Consider the following 21,916-nt stretch of genomic DNA (forward strand, 5'->3'; position numbering starts at 1 on the left):
GTGATATCTTGCCTGGCTGTCCTAAGGCAGGTTCCTAAAAGCATAGTCTGAGACACGGATGCTTACACAAGTGATTTATTGAAGGAGTGCCCTTGGGAGAAACCTGAAAGGGATTAAGGGAAGCAGATCAGAAGAAGATGCTAAGCAAGAATGAAAAAAAGAACTCTTACCTCAGCCTGATTCTGCAGAAAGCTCTGTCTGGAGCATAAAATGCTCCAAAGTTTGTCTCATCCAGAGGCAAGGGGACCTATATACCAGTAGGATGACCCTGGAAAGAGGTGGGGTGGAGGCAGTGTGTGTAATTTCTTAGGCATTTCTGGGCAAAGCAGCTCCTGTCAGCCAAGGGAAATCTTCCCAAGAAGATGCAGATGTAAGAAAGCATCAGCTAGGAGATGGGTGCATGAGCCTTGTAGAGAGAATCTGGGCAGAAAACCAACAGCACTTGTAAGAACTGATATGGCCAAAGGTTCTCTTGAAAATTCCCTTAATTTGCCCATTTTGAGACTTTATTAAAAAAAAATTCCGGTTCAGAAAATCATTCTTTTATTATTATTATTTTGCTGCTTATAACACATTAGCAAATTTATGAAAATACTAATTGGATGCCATTTCGTGTTTCCATCATTCTTGTCTTCTAGGGACAGCTTCTTGTCAGTTCCTCTAATTCTTCTGTAAGTTAATGTGTCTCTGGCTGGGTGGTAGCTCACGCCTGTAATCCCAGCACTTTGGGAGGCCAAGGCAGGCGAATCACTCAAGGCCAGGAGCTCGAGACCAGCCTGGCCAACATTGTGAAACCACGTCTCTACCAAAAAAATACAAAAATTAGCTGGGTGTGGTGGCGTGTGCCTGTAGTCCCAGCTACTTGTGAGGCTGAGGTGGGAGAATTGCTTGAACCCAGGAGGTGGAGGTTGCTGTGAGCCAAAACTGTGCCACTGCACTCCAGCCTGGGTGACAGAGCAAAACTCCATCTCAAAACAACAATAACAACAACAACAAAAAAGAACAGTTAATGTATCTCTATGGCCCTCAATTAATTCTTCACTTTCTTCTTCCGCAGGTACTAACCACATTACTGGTCACCTGCATATTGCATTTTATTTTTGTTAATGGTTAGTAAACCTTTAAAATTACTTACATATTCTTTCTGCAGTTTTAAACCAACATGTACATCTGGTTTTTGTTGTTGTTGTTGTTGTGTTTGTTTGTTTCTTGAGACAGAGTCTTGCTCTTGTCACCCAGGCTGGAGTGCAGTGGCGCGATCTCGGCTCACTGCAACCTCCGCCTCCCAGGTTCAAACGATTCTCCTGCCTCAGTCTCCCAAGTAACTGGGATTACAAATGCCAGCCACCATGCCCAGCTAATTTTTTTGTATTTTCGGTAGAGACAGGGTTTCATCGTGTTGGCCAGGCTGGTCTTGAACACCTGACTTCAGGTGATCCACCTGCCTTGACCTCACAAAGGGCTGGCATTATAGGCGCGAGCCACCGTGCCAGGCCCTACATCTGTTTTAAGTTTGGTTGTTACTTTCATTCTCTCACTTTTTCTTATTGTTTGTTAGATGTGCGCACAATGTACATATACCCTAGAGTGAGTTAAGTGCACTGAACCCCAGCATGAGATGGCAGGAACCCTGGAAAGGTTTTGCTCACAGCTTAAGTTCCCAGCTGTTCCATGTCCTGCTATTTGACTTGCTTGAGCTGGTGGAGCTTAAAACTAGAACCTTTCCAGGCTGTCTTGATACTCTTCAGAGTTGGGAGCATTGAGTGAGATAGCATACCTGAAGGCACACAGAAATATAAAGTGACAGTATTACGCACACTGTGATTGATATGATATTTACATTTCAAATTCCAAATTTGCTTTCAGATGGTTGCCTTTTGGGTTCTGAGATGACTTCATCTCTTACCAATATTTATTGGGCTGTAAGTTGCTAGGATTTGACTTTCTCTTGCAGAGGTGATCCAGAGTGAGTGGTCACTTGCCAAGGTGAGTCAACACTAGGCGGGCCCAGGCATGGAGCAAATCGAAGTGGAGGTTTTCAGTGGTGCCATCTCTCTTCTTCCTTCTCTATGTTCATCTTCTCAGGAGCCTCCCATGCCCTCGAGGTGGCCACTGGATTTTCAGAGCCCAATTCACTGGACTGTAACTACATTTTCCATGGACTCAGACAGACAGCCTCCTCAACAAATAAATGAACTAAACAAAGCCAAAAACCTTCTGTTCTATGGCTCATTAGCTTTCAGGTCCAGATGACATGTTAGAAAACTGCTGGGCTCTATTAAGTGTCAGTGGCTGGAAACTGTTCTTACCCTCCATTGCTCTCTCCCACTCTTTGAGATGATTATTTCACATCTTCCTCTCTTTTCTCAAACCTCCAACACCTACTCCAACATCCTTACTCTCAGCTAGTGGCCTTGCTTTCCATTTCATTAAGAAAATAAAAGCAATCAGCAGAGAACTTTCTCCCAATACCTCACCTACCCACTTAATTGTACCTATGCCCATATATTCTGCTTTCCCATTTGTGACTACTGAAGTGTCTGTATTTCTACCTAAGACCCATCCCTCCACTGGTATATTAGATATACTATCCTTTCCCAATTACTCATACCCAAAAGCATGGCTCCAGCAATTCTCCCTTCTCTCTAATGGGTCATCACATTTTCCCTCTTTACTAGATCATCCCTATCAGTATACAAACAACCTGTAAGTTCTCCCATGTTTAAAAAACAAAGACCTGGAGCGGTGGCTTGTACCTGTATTCCCAGCACTTTGGGAGGCTGAGGCAGGCAGATTACTTAATTCCAGGAGTTTGAGACCAGCCTGGGCAACATGGTGAAACCCTGTTGTCAGATCCTGGGGTCTGGGTCCAGCCCATGCTGAATCCAAGGGCAGGGGGCAGATGGGCAGAAAGAACACTTGGGGGGCTATAGGCAGGTGAAAGATGATTTTATTCAGCAGCAGCTCTCATCAACAGCTTTCTCATACTGTCCACCTTTATCTCAGCCGTCTGCTCTGGCTCTGCGGCTCCTGCCACCCTCACAATACAGTTGCACAGCTGACTCTCCCTTGCCTTCAGGGTCAGCAGCTTAACTCTTTCTTTCTCTGGGCTCTGGTGCGAGCTATGCTGTGGCTCCCCTCTGTCTGTCTGCAGGATGGACAGCTCTGGTTCTCTCTCTCTTTCGCTGGGTGCCAGCGTGCCCACCATGTTAAGCCATGTTGCGCCAAGCCGAGCCCCAAGAGCCATGTCTGTTGTGCACAGTGTCAACAGAGCAGTTATACCTTTTACAGACAACACTGGCTCAGGGCCATGTCTGAATTTACACAAACAGGTTACATAGCAAGTGGAGGGGTGCCCTTGCGTGCCAAACTCACCGAGTCATGCAAGCCTGGATATCCACCTTGGCCTATTTCTTGACCAAAGCTCATCCATGTACCTTACACCTGTCTCTACAAAAAATACAAAAATTAGCCAGATGTGGTAGCATGTCCCTGTAGTCCCAACTACTGTGGAGGCTGAGGCAAGAGGATCGCTTGAGCCTGAGAGGTCGAGGCTGCAGTGAGTGGTGATTGTGCCACTGCACTCCAGCCTGAGCAACAGGGTGAGACCTTGTCTTAAACACAAACACAACAACAACAAAGCCATTCCCATTACCTAGACATATCTGCCGCTGGATTTCATACAGGCATCTCAAACCTAAAAGTTCCCAAACTCAATACCTAATCTCTTTTCCCACGTACTCCAAGCCCTCCATTTAGCATCTTTTCTCCTGTCTTCTTTGTCTTGGATAATGGCAAGGCCACCTACCTGGTCACCCTCACTAGCTCATGAAGTCATCTTTTACTTCATCTTCTCTTTTACCCATGCAGTTGCTAAATCTTGTCAATCCAACAAACTAAACATCTCTAATTTATCTTCTTTTTAATCCTCACTGAGCTTGCCAGAATTGGCTCTTGCCTGGATGGCAGCTATCCCTTAGCTTTGCCCACATGGTTCCTGGAATTCTCTTGCTAAAACACAGGTGGGATCCACACCATTCCTCCTGACAAACAGCTCTGTAAGTTTTCCATTTGCTTTGGAATGAAGCAAAACCCCGTTAGCATGGCATTCAAAGCCTTCATCTACATCTAGTCTTTGCAGGCATGGCTTCTGCTGCTCCTCCTAACACATCTTGTATTCTAGTCACCAGTCATGAAATCCCTCTGTGTGCATCTATCGTTGCTGCTCTCTCTGCCTGGAGTGCTCTTTTCTCCATTTTTACCATTTGAGAATTTCTCTTATTAAAAACAATAAAAACAACGGTGATTTCTGAACACTTGTTATATGCCAAGTATTATATTAAATGTTATGTACGTATTATCTCTTTTAATTTTCAGAGAAATGAAATAACTTGCCCTGGCTAAAACGATGGGAAAAGGACTGATCCAGGATTTGAACTTGGTTCTGATGTTGAAGAGCATGATCAAGCAGTATTGGTGAAATTTTCTCTGACTCTTAATTATTTTTATTTTAATTTCTTTTACTTACTTATTTTTGTATTTTTAGTAGAGATGGGGTTTCACCATGTTGACCAGGCTAGTCTTGAACTCATGACCTCAGGTGATCTACCAGCCTCGGCCTCCCAAAGTACTGGGATTACAGGCTTGATCCACCGAGGGATGTAACTCTTCATTATGATGGCTTTTGTGTGTGTGTTCCAAAAACAGGTTTTTGTTTTTCGTTTTTAAAGCTCACTATCTAGAAACAGTTTTATTACAGAAGTTAAGCACACAGACTCTGAAGTCACACTCCCCAGGTTTGAGTCTTGGATCTGTGGCTTGCCAGCTGTGTGACCTCATGTCTCCTCTCTTTATCTTTGAAATGGGAATGATAATAGCACCAGCCTCATAGGACTGTTGTGAAGATGAAATGAGTCAACCAATATAAAGGGTTTTGCACAGTGCCTGTTATGTAGCTCTTGTCCCGCAGACACATCTAGTCCTTTGTTGTATCTATGTTCTGTCCCTTCCTAGATTCTGTCCTCTGGGAGGGGAGACATCTCCTTCATTCATTTTCCAATCCTCCTGTACCTGGCACAATAGACCTTTCGCAAGATTGGGTGCTCCACAAACATTTGTCAAATTGAATTTGTAAGTCTGCAGGTGTTTGTGCCGGACAATGAGACATTTACAAGTTCCTGGTCTATGCTATGCTTTAATTACCTACGAATCTTGTAAAGAAAATGGTTCTTGAATTAGGCTGGTCATCTAAAAGCTTCTGCCCTGTTTTAAAAAATCCAGGTCAACTGTTTGTCATTTCTTGACGCTAGAAATATTTCAAATGTCTTCTAGCTAAATGTTTGAGGTGATGGCTATCCAGAATGCCCTGGTTTGATCATCATGTATTGTATGCATGTATCAAAATATCACATGTATCCCATAAATATGTACAATTATCATGTGTCAAATACAAAAATTAAAAAAAAAAAAATCCAAGTCATTGCCACTCTGCTTCTGTGAACAGGAAACCTTTTTACCTTCAAGCCTTTCCCAAGTCCCTTCCACTTACAAGGCCATACCTTTTCCTTGGGGAAAGAGGAAAGAAACACCTGTCACAAGGATCAAGACTTCTCAGACGCAGTTGGAGGTATTCAGCTGTGGGTAAACACAAAGACTGCCCTCTGCCCTCCTTTACCCTTCCAGTGAGCAGTGACTGAGGTCCAGAGCTTTGGGTTTCACTTCTAACCATAAGCAACTGTGTACAACTGTGTACCTGCTGAGGAAGAAGGCTGCAGAACCGAAAGAGGCCTCGGAGGGCACCGGCTCAAGTTACATTCCCATATTATCTCATTACCCTCACGCTTGTTTATTTACATTTCAGCCTGTCTCACTAGGCGAGACTGCAGGAGTGAAGAAGCTGGAAGAGGTTTCAAAGGAGAGTGAACGTGGTAGAAAAGGAAATATTCGATTAGAGATTAACATGTCCTCTGGGGCTTCTTTCACTTGGATTACTGTAAAAGTGCATAGGGTAGTAGTTGAACACTCCCGGGGATGGTGGGAGGTCTCTCTGTACAGAGTTGTGGCTTTGTTTCTGATGAGTTGCAGCTGCTGTGCATGATGTAGACTAGATCAAATGGGGCATGGAGGAGAAGAGCCGTTCACAGGACCAGAGTGATGGTGCTCGCTCTCATGGCAGAATACTAAATTAATCATCTTTACCTAAACCTGTGCTTTCTCCTGGGCTGTACCTCAGTGAATACCTGCAAGTTGCTTAGGCTGTAACTTGAAGTCAGCCTACAATCCTCTCTGTCTCCAGATCCTGTCCACTTTCCTTTCCGAAGGTCTTTTGGATCCATTTCCTTCTTTCCACTTCCACTGGCACTGCCCTCATTCAGAGTCTCATCATGTCTTCGTGGATTGCAGCTTCCTTCCAGGTCTCTCAGCCTCAAGTCTTAGGCCTCCCATTCAGTTTTCCGTGTTACTGTCAGAGGGATTTTTCTAAACTAACTTAAAACCCGTCCATGGTTCTCCATGGCCTTCCTGATCAAATGTGCTCCCTGAAGACTGGCCTGTGAGCCCCTTCACACCAGTAATCCTGACCCTGCAAGCAATTCCCAGAACAAAAGGCACTTGTTCTCAGATCCTGCAGCTTTCTTTGCTTGCTTCTCCTCCTGCCTGGGACTCTTCCCATCCTCCATGGTTTCTCTCCTCCTTTCCTCCTCCTCAAGTTCAGATATTTCCCTCACCCGTACCCCTCTGTTGTAGCTAGAAATATTTATCACAAACTACACTGAGTCTCTTGACTGGGCAGAAGAATGAATTGTTTCTCAGCATCTAGCTTTGACATAATAGTTGCTCAATAAATACTTGAGGAATGAATGAACTCTATTAGTTAAAGTAGGGTTCAGTCATAGTTCAGGGAAGGGGCCCTGAAATAGCTGGCTCTGAAAGAAGGAAATACCAGTTATTGCGATTATGTTGTTAGATGGGTAGAAATTCGCATTCGATTAAGGGATAAAGTTTTGCGTTTTTAAGCTAAAGAAACTAAAGCCTATAAAGGCCGATTTAAAAGACCTCTTCTCTAGACTTGATGAAACGCTGTAATTGCCATCTTTGGCTGAACACTGAGGAGTTCAGGAGTGCCAAGCAAGTGTTTCCAGAATGTCAAACCTGCTGTTTTGAAATATGTCATTCCAGGGCACAGTTAAATATACAACTTGCTCCGAAGAGGTGTGAGAAGTGGGCCGGCGAGCTGTGAAATGAAATCTGCCTAATGAGGGCCGAGGCCAGCACACACAGGGACCTATTTGCAATAAAACAACGTGACGTGATGCCTAAGAAATAGACAACATTAACACAAAGGGAGCCTACTACGTAGCACATTTCCGCTAGACATAAATGGGACACCTTTCCAGGCAGCAACTCTAAAAATGAATGCACCCGCCTAGTGAGGTGCGAGCCTTACTCCTCACGAGGCGTCCCGTGCAACCGCACGTGGACAGCGGGGCTCCAGCGGAGGCGGGACGGATGCGGAGAGAAGGCGTCTAGGAGACTGGGCCAAGGCTTTGACTGTCCGAACGAAGATTCTTTCGAACCTATTGATTTTTTCGAGTCTTATGATTCTTTCGAACCTTTTGATTCTTTCCATTCTCGGTTCTAAGCGTTAAAGCGCAGCTGAGAAATGCAGCAACAAAGATGGGAAGGGAACTAGCAGGAGTTCTCAGAGAAAAATGTGTGATAATTTAGGGGAGAAGCCATAAAGAAGAGACTGAGTGAGAAGCGGAGCACACGCAGAAGACGAAACAAGGAGGCGCAGAAGAGAAGAAAAACCTTGGCGAGGGAATAGGGTGACCAAACTCGTCCGGGACGGGAGGAAGGCAGGCCCGCCCAGAGAGTATCGGCTGCTTTAAGGGAAGCCCCGCCCCCTGGTGGTGACGCTCCAGCAGACCCGTCCGCGATTGGTTGCGGCCGGAGGGCGGGATGGGGTTGCTAGGCGCGGAGGGGATCCGGCGGGCCCCGGCCGCCTGGAGCGCGGAGCCGCAGGAGCGGAGCCTGGGTTAGCGGCGGTGCTGGAAGATGGCGAGCGGCCGGGAGGAGCGGCCGCCCTGGCGGCTGGGGCGGCTCCCGTTGCTCCTGTGCCTGCTGCTGCTGAGGAGCTCGGCCCGGGCGGCTCACATCAAGAAGGCGGAGGCGACGACGACAACGACGAGCGCGGGCGCCGAGGCGGCCGAGGGCCAGTTCGACCGCTACTACCACGAAGAGGAGTTGGGCTCTGCGCTGAGGGAGGCGGCGGCCGCGGGGCCCCCCGGCCTGGCCCGCCTCTTTAGCATCGGTCGCTCGGTGGAGGGCCGGCCGCTGTGGGTGCTGCGCCTCACGGCCGGCCTGGGGTCGCTAATCCCTGAGGGCGACGCGGGGCCCGACGCTGCCGGGCCGGACGCTGCGGGGCCGCTGGTGCCCGGCCGGCCCCAGGTGAAACTGGTGGGCAACATGCACGGCGACGAGACTGTGTCGCGCCAGGTGCTGATCTACCTGGCCCGCGAGCTGGCGGCTGGCTACCGCCGCGGGGACCCGCGCCTGGTCCGCCTGCTCAACACCACCGACGTGTACCTGCTGCCCAGCCTCAACCCCGATGGCTTCGAGCGCGCCCGCGAGGGCGACTGTGGCCTCGGTGACGGCGGCCCGCCAGGGGCCAGCGGCCGCGACAACAGTCGCGGCCGCGACCTCAACCGCAGCTTTCCTGACCAGTTTAGCACCGGCGAGCCCCCCGCCCTGGACGAGGTGCCCGAGGTGCGCGCCCTCATCGAGTGGATCCGCAGGAACAAGTGAGTGTTGCCTGCCCCCTCCCCGTCCGTGTGAGCCTCCAAGGGCCGAGGCTGGTTCCGGCACCCAGTAGGCGCTCAGACAATGCTGGCATAAGGGGTGGCGGTGGTGAAGGTGAAGGGAGACACCCTGTAACGGAGACAGGGCCCAGGCCGCGTAGCCTCCCGTCCTGCTAATCGTCAAAGAATTGCCTCCTAGAGACTGTCATTTGTTCAAGGGATGGCTGGAGGGGACACTCCTTTCTGACATTCTGGTCCCTCTTCTCACAGGGGCATAGAATGTGAGCGAGAAGAGATCTTAAGGATAACCTAGGTCAGCTCACACATTTGATAGATAAGCTGTCAATGTTGTTATCTTCTATCAAAAGTGCCTAATGTTATCGGCGCTATGCTAATTTTTTCTGTGACTGCAGTATCTCACTTTATTTTGGCCACAACCTGATGTCATAGACACCATCAGTTTTGCATATGGGGAAATTGAGGGTCAGATTGGTTAACTGATTTACATAGGAGTGTGGTTGGGACTTAGAATTAGGCAATCTGATTCCCGATAGTCCTTTTAGCCACGGAGGGAGACTGGAGCCCAAAAATGGCAGAGGATATTCCCAGGATCTTCCCCTTGCCTGTTTGAGAGAAACTGGTTTTTCTCTAATTTTTACCTCTGACTCAGCTTAAGAAGATATGAACTTAGCTGGAGAACTTGCACAGATCTGTGAGCCGCTTCATTTTAGACTCTAAAGGGTTTGTGATGCCATTTGTGCACCTTATTAGCCTGTGCAGAATGACTAATTGTCACGCTTTTAATACACACTTTAAGTGTTATTAATCATTGCGCGAGGTTTAAACAGTTACAAAGTAGAAGAATGAGGACCTCAAGAAATTAGTATAAAACAAGAGAATGTTATAAATATTTATGAGGTATGTTGATGCACACAGTTAAACTTTACAGGAATTGTTCCCACTGGCAAGATGTGTGTGGGCTGCAATAACACGGACCATCTCTGTGGAAGAGGTAGAGCTTGAGCTATCTCCAGAGATGGGCAGGATTTTCAGCAGAAAGGAGAGGAATGAAAGAAGAGGGAACTCACTCCAGATGGCATAGTGTCTGAAGTGAGCAGGCATCTCTTCCCCTTTTTAAGCATCAGCTTTTCCCCATTTTTCTCTCTTCATAAGGCTTTTGCAGCAATAGCTAATCATTCCATCTTGATTAAAAGAAGATTTCTGAGGGACTGCTAAGATAAAGAAGTTTACCTGCGGGACTTGGAATCATTTCTCCTACAAGACTTCAGTCATATATAGAAGATCTAGAAAATTCGTGGGCGTTAGGACAGTTCCTGAGTCTTTTCATCTTCTATCTTTTACTTTACTCCTCTTGATAAGCTCTCTTATAGATATATAATTTCACATCGACTTTCTGGGAGGATTTTTTTTTTCTTTTATGTACGATCGTGTCATGACCTCTGAACATCTGCATAAGAAATATGACTTTGACATACACTTATTGACAGAGCTGTGATGGCCAGGGCTTTTTGGAGATGATACATCAAATGCACTGTTTGCATTGCTTAAATGTTTAAAATGCTCTGTTCTTGCACCTTTAAAATGCTGTGATCCTTGCAGGGATGTAAATTCTGTGCTTGGATTTTTCTTTTCAGTGTTAGTTGTGCTGTGACCAAATATGAAAATAAGCTTTCTCTTGGTGCGAGTCGCCTTGAGGCTATACAGAGTCATTTTGGTCTGTGGCTGTGGACTATCCTAATCATATCTGTTCTTCAAACATGTAACTCTAATTAATCAAAAGGGAAAGTAGGTGATCATACATGGTGAAGAGTATATCCATCCTAACTCAGTCTTCAAAAATTCACTCAAAATGAGTACTCTGTGCTATTAACCAATAACAAAGGACACTGATATGTGAATAAAATTGAAAACACAAGCACACACACAATTTGATATTGATACCTAAATATAGCGTCAGCTTTATGGATAGGATGTTTTTAAAAACTCAAACATTAGTCTATATGGGAAAACTACCCTTTTCAGTGTATTTTGTGAGGTAAACCATTTGAGTAATTTCTTGATACCCTATTCACTCAGCTATATTCGAATTAGATTTTTGTTGTTATTTTGAAAATGTAAAATTTTAAGGCTTAATTTCCTCCAGCTTAGGAAAATGAAGTTTATTTTCTTTGTTTCACTTTATATTTCATCCAATAGATGTTGAGACAAATACTTAAGAAAATGTACCAAAAATTAACTATATCATTCAAATGAAGATTTTATAGTTGACACCTATATTTTTTTCACACTATACTTCTTGATTTTTTTTTTTTTCATTTTTTTTGAGACGGAGTCTTGCTCTGTCACCCAGGCTGGAGTGCAGTGGCACGATCTCGGCTCACTGCAAGCTCCACCTCCCGGGTTCAAGCCATTCTCCTGCCTCAGCCTCCCGAGTAGCTGGGACTACAGGCGCACGCCACCGTGCCCGACTAATTTTTTTGTATTTTTAGTAGAGATGGGGTTTCACAGTGTTAGCCAGGATGGTCTTGATCTCCTGACCTCGTGATCCACCCACCTCGGCCTCCCAAAGTGCTGGGATTACAGGCTTGAGCCACCGCGCCTGGCTACTTCTTTAAGTGAATATACCTGCTTAGATTTTCACAGGAGATTAGCATATAAATGATATTTGAATGTGTTTGTGAAAAGCATTATCACAATGTTGAGAGTGGCTGCAGATTATTTTTTCAGGGGGCTTATGTACACATATCTATGATTTTCTGAATCTTTGAAATTTAGTTTGTTAGATATTAAGTTATTTTAATTTTTTTCAAGTTATCTACGGGGTTACCTGAATAGCGTAATAGAGTTAATTTAGAGATTAACTGTTTAATATTTATAAACTCATTTGTAAATCTATATTTACCAGCTACTTTAAATCTTATGCAAGGAATGATATGTGATACTGAAGTCAAGTATGAAAAACATTTGAGAGAATTCATTTGAATGGAAACCATAAAGTACCTTTCAAATAAGATTGGAGTTGATTTGCAAAGTTGATTTGACAAAAACTCAAAGCATAATCTTACAGCCATTGTAGTAGGTGTCACTTTCTCTTGAAATCTTCATTATAAGAGTGGCATTGGTACTTTCAAAACTGTGTAATTACAGTAAGGAAAATCGAAGTGAATTTTATTACTCAAGTAGATTGCAAATATTTCATTGTTCAAAAGTATTTGGTTAGGCCATTTTTGACAATATTTCTGAGAAGTGTTGCATGAAATGTTGAACAAAATGAAAAACAGCATTTTGTAGAGAATCTTGGATTTTAAAGTTTTAATTAAAGTAGCATGCTTTACTTATTTAGAATATTTAGTTATCCATTCTATTTTACTAGAATATGAATGCCCAGAGGGCATTTGTTTGTTTGTTTCGTTCACAGATGTATCTATCCCTGGAATGTCGTTTGGCAAATAGTTGACACTCAAGAAATGTTTGTTGCTGAATGGATTACCTGAGCTGCCCCAGCCTTCTTATAACTTTCCCAAAGTCAGTGGGGGAAAAATATTTAAAAATTATTTTAGAATTACAAACCAGAGAGTAAATTGTTAATACCTTAGCTATAGAGGAGAGGTGGGTAGAGTGGAATCAGAAAGTTAGAATATTTTCTTAGTTTTTGTTTGTGTATCATTCTCTTACAAGGACTGGCAGTGGAAGTGGGGAGTAGAATGATAGTTTGTAAGGCAGTGTTTCCCTAAACAGGATGCTAGATATCTCCAAAGAAATGAACATTTGTTGATCAGGGGCTGTAAAGCGGTCTTTATGCCAGATTACGTTTCATGTGTGTTATCTTAATTTTCATAACAACTCTGGGAAATAGGTAGCATTAATCCCCATTTTACAAATGAGAGGAAAACTGAGGTTCAGTGAATTTAAAGGCAGTAACTTCTGATTATGTTATATTACTGGTGAGCAACAGATCTGCGAGACGAAATGTTCTTACCCATATTTGTCTGTCTGTGCCATTGCCACTACACCAAATGGCATTCTTCTCTGGTATCTGGAAGGGTGCTAATTAGAATTATATTAGTTTTTAGCTTTCTTTTCATAGTCCATGCTAGTGTTTAATCACTGTCCTTATTGGCAAAGATCTATCTTCTGATGAACAGATTTTGTGTTACAAGTAATTTTCATTGTTTGATCTTCTCTGGGATAATACTACTCATCATGCTTAAAATAATCTTTCAAATTAGACATGATAGGTTTATTTTTTTTTCAAGCATATAGAGAAATGTTATATATCAACCCCCTTTAGAGTTTCTGTAGGTCAGTTAATTTCAACAACAGAAAGGCAGAAGCAAGAAAATCCAATTTAGAATGGAAATAGAAAAGTATTTAATCTCTACTGATAGTAATGGTTTAAGCTGTTATATAAGGGAAAGATGCTTAAATAGGACTTAAGCTTTTTTTTTTTTTTTTTTTTTTGCCTTTAGCGTTTAGCTTTTACCATAAAAGGAATTCTTCAGTATTTCTATATAGATAAGTTTGACCAAATTGTAGGGTTCGCTTAAAAGTAGCAGCATTAAAAAAAAATGTTTCTTTTATAGGAGCAGCCTTGTCTCCACGTCAGTTTATTTTTTTAATGGCCCAATCAGAAACATTGGGCCTTGAAAGAGCTGCTTCTACAGTGATGCAATGGAGGACTAGTCTTTGATATGGTGTATTGTTTTTCTCTGTAAGCAGCTCACTGAATCAGGTTATTTTCTTTGTTTTTTCCTGAATCTCCTCAACTATGGCTTCTCTCTTGAAAATGTGAATTTAGTATATTGTGAAACTGGAGTGAAACACAAAATATCCTTTTAAAAATTAGATTCCCTATCTTAAAAATTCTCTTTGGATGGTAAATGTAAAAAGCATAAAAGTTATTAAGCTAACATACATACAATGAATATTTATATATACCAGCCATGTTTTCTATGAAATTTACATATTATGAAATACAAGTCGTAGGCTGAACTATATGAAATTGTCATTTTTGTGGGTCAAAAAATGGGTGAGGGCCAGGTACAGTGGCTCGTGCCTCTAATCCCAGCACTTTGGGAGGCCTGGCAACATAGCTACCAAACAGAAAAGGGTGAATATTGGCAAGCTCAAAGCTCATATAGTTCAACCTAATACATGAATTTGGAGTTCCCTAAGTAAGACATTTCCTGAAATACTAATTTATACTGTGTTATCCAGCTGTGTTTTCAATGAAGGAAAACTCTTTGAAGTTACTTTAGGTTAACCTGAATTGTTAAAACTCTTTGAAATCTTAAATTGATAATACTTTCTTTCCATTTTCTTTTTTTGTTGTTGTTAGTCTCCTTATAACAGATAACAACTGATAGAGTTGTTTTCTAGGTCTCCAAGAGAGATATTGGAGTTTATTTCTAAAAGATTTTGTGGAATTTTTTAATGCATGGTGTTTTGTGTCCTTTTTTTAGTGATACGTAATTTGGTTGTATTTTCAAAGGTTTGTGCTTTCTGGAAATCTGCATGGTGGCTCAGTGGTAGCAAGCTATCCTTTTGATGATTCTCCAGAACATAAGGCCACTGGAATCTATAGCAAAACCTCAGATGATGAAGTCTTTAAATACTTGGCAAAAGCTTATGCTTCAAACCACCCCATAATGAAAACTGGTGAGCCTCACTGTCCAGGAGATGAAGATGAGACTTTCAAAGATGGAATCACAAATGGCGCACATTGGTATGATGTGGAAGGTATGCAAAGCATTGAGTTTGCTACATTTTCCCCCTTGTTCGTTGAGATTTCTTATGTATATTCTGAGCAGAAAAGAAGAAAATTTGTAGAAATTTAACTTTAAAAAATATTATTTCTTCTTATTTTGAAAATGTCAAACCTACAACAAAATTGAAGGACTACCTGAAGACCTATCTATCCTTCATTTAAATTCACCACTGTTATCTTATCCCAGATGCCTTGCCTCTCCCTGTCCCACATTTTCACTCTCTCTACATGCACATGCATGAGCATGCACACACACATACACACATACAATCACACAATCTTTTGCCAAACCATCCAAAAGTAGGTTGCAGATTTCACAACACTTTTCCTGTAAGTTCCTCAGTATGTATTTCCCAAGTACAGGGACATTTTCCTGTTTAACTGTAGACTATTACTATAACTGAGAAATCAACGATAATTTAATATTATCATATCATATGCTGTCTGTAACTCAGATTTCCCCCATTATGTCCAAAGTAGCCTTGGTAGCCCTTTTTTCACCAGATCTAGGATCCAATCAAAGTTCAAGCATTGCATTTGGCTCTTGTAAAGAGACCATGCTAATAGTTCTATGGAAAAATTCCATAATCTAGATTGTCACTTTCTTCATGATAAGATTAGGTCAGATTTCCTAGCAAGATGCTTATATAGATCATGTTGCACATCATATCAGGAGACCTATAACATCAAGCTGTAAGAAGCCGAGTTGGACAGCTTGGTTAACATGGTGACCACCACCAACCAGGTCTCTCCATTTAAATTTAAAAAATACAATTTTTAAAGAGATAGGGTCTCACTCTGTTACCCAGGCTGCAGGGCAGTAGTATAATCGTAGCTCACTGTAATCTCAAGCTCCTGGGCTCAAGCGATACTCCTGCCTCAATCTCCTGAGTAGCTGGAACTATAGATGTATGCCACCATGCCAGCTAATTTTTACATTTTTTGTAGAGATGGGGTATCGCTGTGTTGCCGAGGCTGATCTCAAACTCCTGACCTCAAGCGATCCTCCTACCTCAACCTCCCAATGTGCTGGGATTATAGATGTGAGCCACTTCACCCAGCCCAAATCTCTCCGTTTTACATAAAGGCACATTTTCCTTTTGTATTTTAATCTGTGAGGTGATCATGGAATGCTGATTTTTTATTTTTATTGTGGTAAAACATATATATAACATGAAATTTGCCAGTTTAACTGTTTAAACATTTTTAAGTGTAGAGCTCAGTGGCGCTAATTTTCACAATGTTGTGCAACCATCACCACTATTTCTAAAACTTGTTCATCATCCCAAACAGAAACTCTGTAAGCATTAGATAATAATTCCCACTTCCATCTCTATCCCTTACCCCTAGCCATTGGTAACCTCTAATCTACTTTCTATCTCTGTGAATTTGCCCATTTTAGATATTTTATATAACTGGAGTTATACAGTATTCTTCCTTTTGCATCTGGCTTATTTTTCTTAACATAATGTTCTTAAGGGTGATCCATTTTGTAGCAGATATCAGAAATTTATTTATTTTTATGGCTTAATAATATTCCCTGAATGTATATGTTATAATACATTTTGTTTATCCATCTGTTGATGAGCACTGAATTGTTTCCATCTTTGCTACTGGGAATAATGTGTAATGAACGTTGGCGTTCAGGTATCTGTTTGAGTCCTTATTTTCAATTCTTCTGGATATATGCCGAGGAGTAGAATTGCTGGGTCAAATGGTAATTCTATGTTTAGGTTTGACAGACTATTTTCCATAGTATATATACCATTTATATTCCCACCAGCAATATATAAGGGTTCCAATTTCTTATGAAATGTTATTTTTTTAAGAATTGTTTGTTTGTTTGTTTGTTTCAGATGGAGTTTCGCTCTTCTTGCCCAGGCTGGAGTACGGTGGCATGATCTTGGCTCACTGTAACCTCTGCCTCCTGGGTTCAAGTGATTCTCCGGCCTCAGCCTTCTAAGTAGCTGGAATTACAGGTGCCTGCCACCATGCCCAGCTAAGTTTTTGTATTTTTAGTAAAGATGGGGTTTCATCATGTTGGCCAGGCTGGTCTTGAACTCCTGACCTCAAGTGATCCACCCACCTCAGCCTCCCAAAGTGCTGGGATTACATGCATGAGCTACCATGCCTGGCAAGAATTGTTAATACAAGCTTGAACTGTTTATCTTTTCTCTTTAAATGCTATGAAAACAGCTATTACTGTTTTTAAACTTTAGGTATACTTTGAATAATAACGTTTTTGTTTTTATGCACAGATGTAGATGTAGAGGGAACTTAGAAAGAACAAATCAACCAATGGAAATGTCATCAGTGTAAATTGTTTCTTTTCTAGGAGTCTGCCCATGATGAAATGCCTTAGGTCTTCCTTACCTTTTTATTGGCAGTCACATTATAAAGTGTCTTATGACATGTCTCTTGATGTGTATTTAAACCTTTGAATTACTCTTTTACTTTTTATATCAAGCCATGTGTACCCAAAATGGGTCATAAGTTTGAAAACTTAATACTTTTGTTATGGGATCTTTGGGGTGTTGCTTTTCTGGCTGGAAACCTCTGTGCCTTGTGGTACCTTTGCCCAAGTTCTTGTCCTACATCCAGGAAGAATGAGGTATGCAGACAAGTGGAGGGTGAGCAAGACAAAGAGGAGCTTTATTGAGCTCAGAGGAGACCTGCAGTGGGCAACTCCTCTCTGTAGGCCGGTCACCCAGTCAAGTGTTCAGCCCTCAGCACAAAGGAGGCCCTGGAGTGGGTGGTTCCTCTCTACAGGCAGGTCATCCTGATGAGTGTTCAGCTTTCAGCAGAGAGGAGCTACCCTCTGATTGTCCCATCATCTCTCCATCCTCTGCCTTGCTCTGGCTGAGCCCAGTGCTTTTATGGACCTCAGAGAGGAGGAAGTTGGTTCATGGGCACCACGGACAGCCTGGAAAAGGCACCACAAGTCCCCACTCCAGTCCGTGGGACTGGCAGCCTGGCCCCTAGCCTTCAGGCCCTGCCTGGCCTGAAGGTGGGGCCTCACCAGGGACCCCTTCCCTTCTACCCAGGAGCTGGTCTACCTCCTGCTGCCTTCCATGGCATCCCGGCTGCTCGTGCCAAGGGGCACCTGCAAGCCAGTGCTGAGTCGCCTTCAGTCCACAACCTTGGTTCCCTCTTCCACACTTGTCAGTGCCCAGTCCGGGGGTGGGGGCCCAGGCAGCAGGGCCCAAGCATGTGCATACCCCTCTGGGCTGTGACAGTGCACTGCCTCAGCTCCAACCCCACGCCGAGATAGGAGCAGATGCAGGAATGGGGAGAGGCCAGGCATCAGGAGCAGGCATCTCCAAGCCTGCAAGGGTAAGGGGGTCCTAGGAGGTCGGGGGATGCAGCTGCTGCCAGCTCCCAGCTCCCAGCTCCCGCCGACTTAGTGGAGTATGTAGCCCCAGCCATGCCCCCTGGGGGCCTTGAGGGGGGTACTCCTAATCCTCACTGGACCTGGGCCAGTGACTGGGCCAGGGGCAACATTGCTGTAAGCTTCCCTGTTGCCCTGCGGCTAGGGGGTGGCCCGGAGCTGGTTGCGGGCCTTGGGCCTGGCTGTCAGGAGTGTCAGGCTGGGAGGTCACCCCACGTGGGGTGGACACCGGGGACTTGGCCCCAAGTGGCCAGTGCAGAGCCTCCTCCCGAGCCCAGGAACCTGGGACCCTCAGTGGGGTGGGCGCAATGGCTGCACTTCTGGCCAGGTCCCCAAAGCTGGAGCCGCTCCGGCCTTCTGCCCTGCCCCCGAGGCACGGCCCCAGCTCCACATAGGGGTCCTTCTATGCCTGACTACATTACTCCCCCGCTGTGCTGCTCTGGGCCTGACCCCATTACAGCAACCCCCAGGGCAGCGGGCTGTGTGGGGTGGCAGCAGAAGGGGTGGCTGTCCGCCTGCTTCCTGCACCCTCCAGCCTGCTGCTGCTATCACTTTCTAGAGTTTTCTGATCCTCCTATAGTTTCTGCCAGTGTTTCTTGAATATCAGAATCATTCAAAAAGAGGTTTGACATACTATTTAGAAGTCAAACCTTCTCCCCATAACAATTAGAGGTGATTTGAAAATCATTAAAAGTTTTTTTTATAGATAACGGACTTACTTTAATGTGTAATTTTTACATTTCAGTCCTTAGTAAATATATTTAACAAAACCTAACTTTGTGACCTGGTGGTTTTGTAATCTAGTCAAGTTGCTTCATTCATTTGAGATGATGTTACTTAAAATAATGGGGTAAATAAGTACTCAACTTTGCCTTTTTGGAAAAAGTTGTAAAAGGTTAGAAAGTAATTTCTAACTGACAATTGAGGAAGGTAAATCTATCTCATACTTAAAAAATAAATATCCTGCCTCTACAAAAAGTAGGCGTACTTTGGTGTTAAGGCCAGAGATCATTTGGTGAAGCTAGTTATGATCAGATTTTTCTGATTATTCAAACATCTGAAGAAGCTACATTATGCTGCTGTCATTTTTATTTTTATGAGCATCAATTTTTCTCTTGTTTCAGCAGAATGGTCAGATATGTCCTTGTTATTTCTACAATAACTAGCTTATTTCTCTTCATACCTCAGCAAATATTGAGCAGTTTCCCCTTGAAGAGGAGGCTGTGATGGTTTTAGTTTCAACAGAGTGAATTCATTGTGTTTAGCGAGTAAGATGTTGTAAAATCTTGTGACTAGGCATGTACTCAAAAAACCCGGATGTCCTGGAGTAATTTTTGTTTTTTTTTTGAGACAGAGTCTTGCTCTCTTGCCCAGGCTGGAGTGCAGCCGTGGTCTCAGGTCACTACAGCCTCTGCCTCCTGGGTTCAAATGATTCTCGTGCCTCAGCCTCTTGGCAGCTGGGATTGCAGGTGTGTGCCACTATGCCGGCTAATTTTTTGCATTTTTAGTAGAGACAGGGTTTTACCATGTTGATCAGGCTGGTCCTGAATTCCTGGCCTCAAGTGATCCGCCCCCCTTGGCCAAGTGCTGGGATTATAAACAGGAGCCACATGCTCAGTCGAGTAATTTTACTGATGCTCTATGTGATATGTTTAGGAATTCTAGCTTAAAGAAGTATAGACCTTTAGAGCTGAAAGTGAATATATTGATTTAGTCCAACTGTTTTGTTTTAGAGAAAATCAAGGCCTGAGAGAGGAACTAACTTGTGCAATATAATTTATTCATATAGCAAATATTTACTGAGTTCCTGCCATGCCACATACACTGTATTAGGTGATAGGTATATAGTGAGAGCAAAACAGAAACAACTCCTGCTCTGAGGAATCAGACAGTGTATTAGTAGTGTGGAATGAGGGGTGATTTGGGCCCTAGTGCCTTTGCCTTCATTGCCAGGGCTGACCTAGCATATCTAGCTGCCTATATGGGTGAGCCTTGCTTCGCTCAACATGTCTCACAAACCTCCAGGATCCATTTAGGAAATGGCTATCCTAATAAGGCTAATGAATAGCCATATCCCCTTCCAAAGGCTTGTTATTGTGAGACCTACTCTGGACTTGTTCATGGAGCAGGATGCCTTTTTTTTTTTTTTGAGATGGAGTTTCACTCTTGTTACCCAGGATGGAGTGCAATGGCGCAATCTCAGCTCACTGCAACCTCTGCCTCTTGGGTTCAAGAGATTCTAGTGCCTCAGCCTCCCGAGTAGCTGAGGTTATGGGCATGTACCCCCATGCCCAGCTAATTTTTGTATTTTTAGTAGAAACAGGGTTTTCCCATGTTGGTCAAGCTGGTCTTGAATTCCTGACCTCAAGTGATCCACCTGCCTTGGCCTTCCAAAGTGCTGGGATTACTCACCTGAGCTACCGCGCCCGGCTGCCATTTTTTTTTTTTTTTTTTTAATCACAGCACGCTGATTTGTATGCCATTTGCCTACCTTTCTTCACAGTGTTGAAGACATTGTAAAAATCATACAATGTTTTAGCATGTTTATTCTAAAGCAGATTTAATAAAAACTGAACTGTAGTTTTAGGTCAACTTTTAGGCCATGGCATGTGCTTGTAGTCGCAGATACTTGGGAGGGCCAAGGTGGGAGGATCTTGAGTTCAAGCCCAGCCTGGGCAAAATAATGAGACCCTGTCTCCAAGAAAACAAAGAGACAAAAAAGAATTGCCTTCTTTCAACTTATACAATTTAAGGAAGGGCAGGCAACTTATAATTGAAATTATTTGATCAAAGATCATAGTTTTATGTAACTTTTAGAAGTTTTCTTGGGCAGAACATGTTACATTTTATTTTCTGGCAGATAGAAGAACAGTAGAAGGCAGTGCAGTGTAGTGGCAAAGAGAGAGCTTTGGAATCCCGTTGCCTTAGGTTGGAAATCACAGCTCTACCTTGACTAGCTGTGTGTATGTGTGTGTGTGGCGGGGGGGGGGGGGGGGGCGGGTATGGGTGAGAGAGAGAAATAATATTGGACAAGTTAATGAATTTCTCTAGGCCTCAATTCCCACTTATATAAAAGTAGAATAAATACTATCTACTCACAAGATTAGGAGGCTCAAGTGAGAATGTGTGTAAAGCACTTTACTAGCATCTGGTGCCATGGCTACTTATCTCTACTAGAGTTTAAACTTACTCTTGAAGGTAGGGACTTTGTTTTATTCCATTTTCTATTTCTAGCACACAGAACCATGCCTGGTATATAGAAGATAAACAGTAGTGTTTTTGGAATAAATGAATTTTTGCCATCCGAAATATAAATACATAGCTATTTGATCTTTAGATAATCTTTTTTTTTTTTTGGAGACAGTGTCTCACTCTGTCACCCAGGCTGGAGTGCAGTGGCGCGATCTCAGCTCACTGCAGCCTCTGCCTCCCAGGTTGCAGCGATTCTCCTGCCTCAGCCTCCCAGTTAGCTGGGATTACAGGCGCGCACCACTACACCTGGCTAATTTTTGTATTTTTAGTAGAGATGGGGTTTCACCATGTTGACCAGGCTGGTCTTGAACTCCTGACCTCAGGTGATCTGCTTGCCTCGGCCTCCCAAAGTGCTAGGATTACAAGCATGAGCCACTGCGCCCGGCCTAAAATCTTAGCTCTTTAGATAATCTTATAGAAATTTATAAAAATGTGCTTCCTAGTTTTGCTCCTACTCTGAGAAAATAAACTTGCCTTACTGGTAGATCCTAGATCATTATTATTTGAACTTTTTTTTCTTACTTGTAACCTATAATATGAAATACCTTTTAGTTGTTTATGTACATTTCATATATATATATATGTGTACATAAAAAAACAATTTCATGGAACAGTGCTTTTACTATACATTCTGGTATTATTTCTTTTAGTTTGTTCTATATCATTCTTTTAAAAATACGTCTGAACCCA

The 21,916-nt window shown here is 43.2% G+C and overlaps 1 protein-coding gene across 1 annotated transcript in view; it reads left to right on the forward strand.

The window, feature by feature from the left end:
- The first annotated feature begins 7,985 nt into the window (after positions 1-7,985).
- CPD (carboxypeptidase D) overlaps positions 7,986-21,916 on the forward strand; it is a 91,077-nt gene continuing 77,146 nt past the window's right edge. Inside the window, exons 1-2 of the mRNA XM_050763782.1 lie at positions 7,986-8,801; positions 14,311-14,558. Of these exons, the coding sequence (XP_050619739.1) occupies positions 8,056-8,801; positions 14,311-14,558 (994 nt within the window). The 5' untranslated portion in view covers positions 7,986-8,055. The remainder of the gene's footprint in view (positions 8,802-14,310; positions 14,559-21,916) is intronic.

This window comes from Macaca thibetana, chromosome 16 (assembly GCF_024542745.1).
Source record: "Macaca thibetana thibetana isolate TM-01 chromosome 16, ASM2454274v1, whole genome shotgun sequence".
Classification (NCBI taxonomy): domain Eukaryota; kingdom Metazoa; phylum Chordata; class Mammalia; order Primates; family Cercopithecidae; genus Macaca; species Macaca thibetana.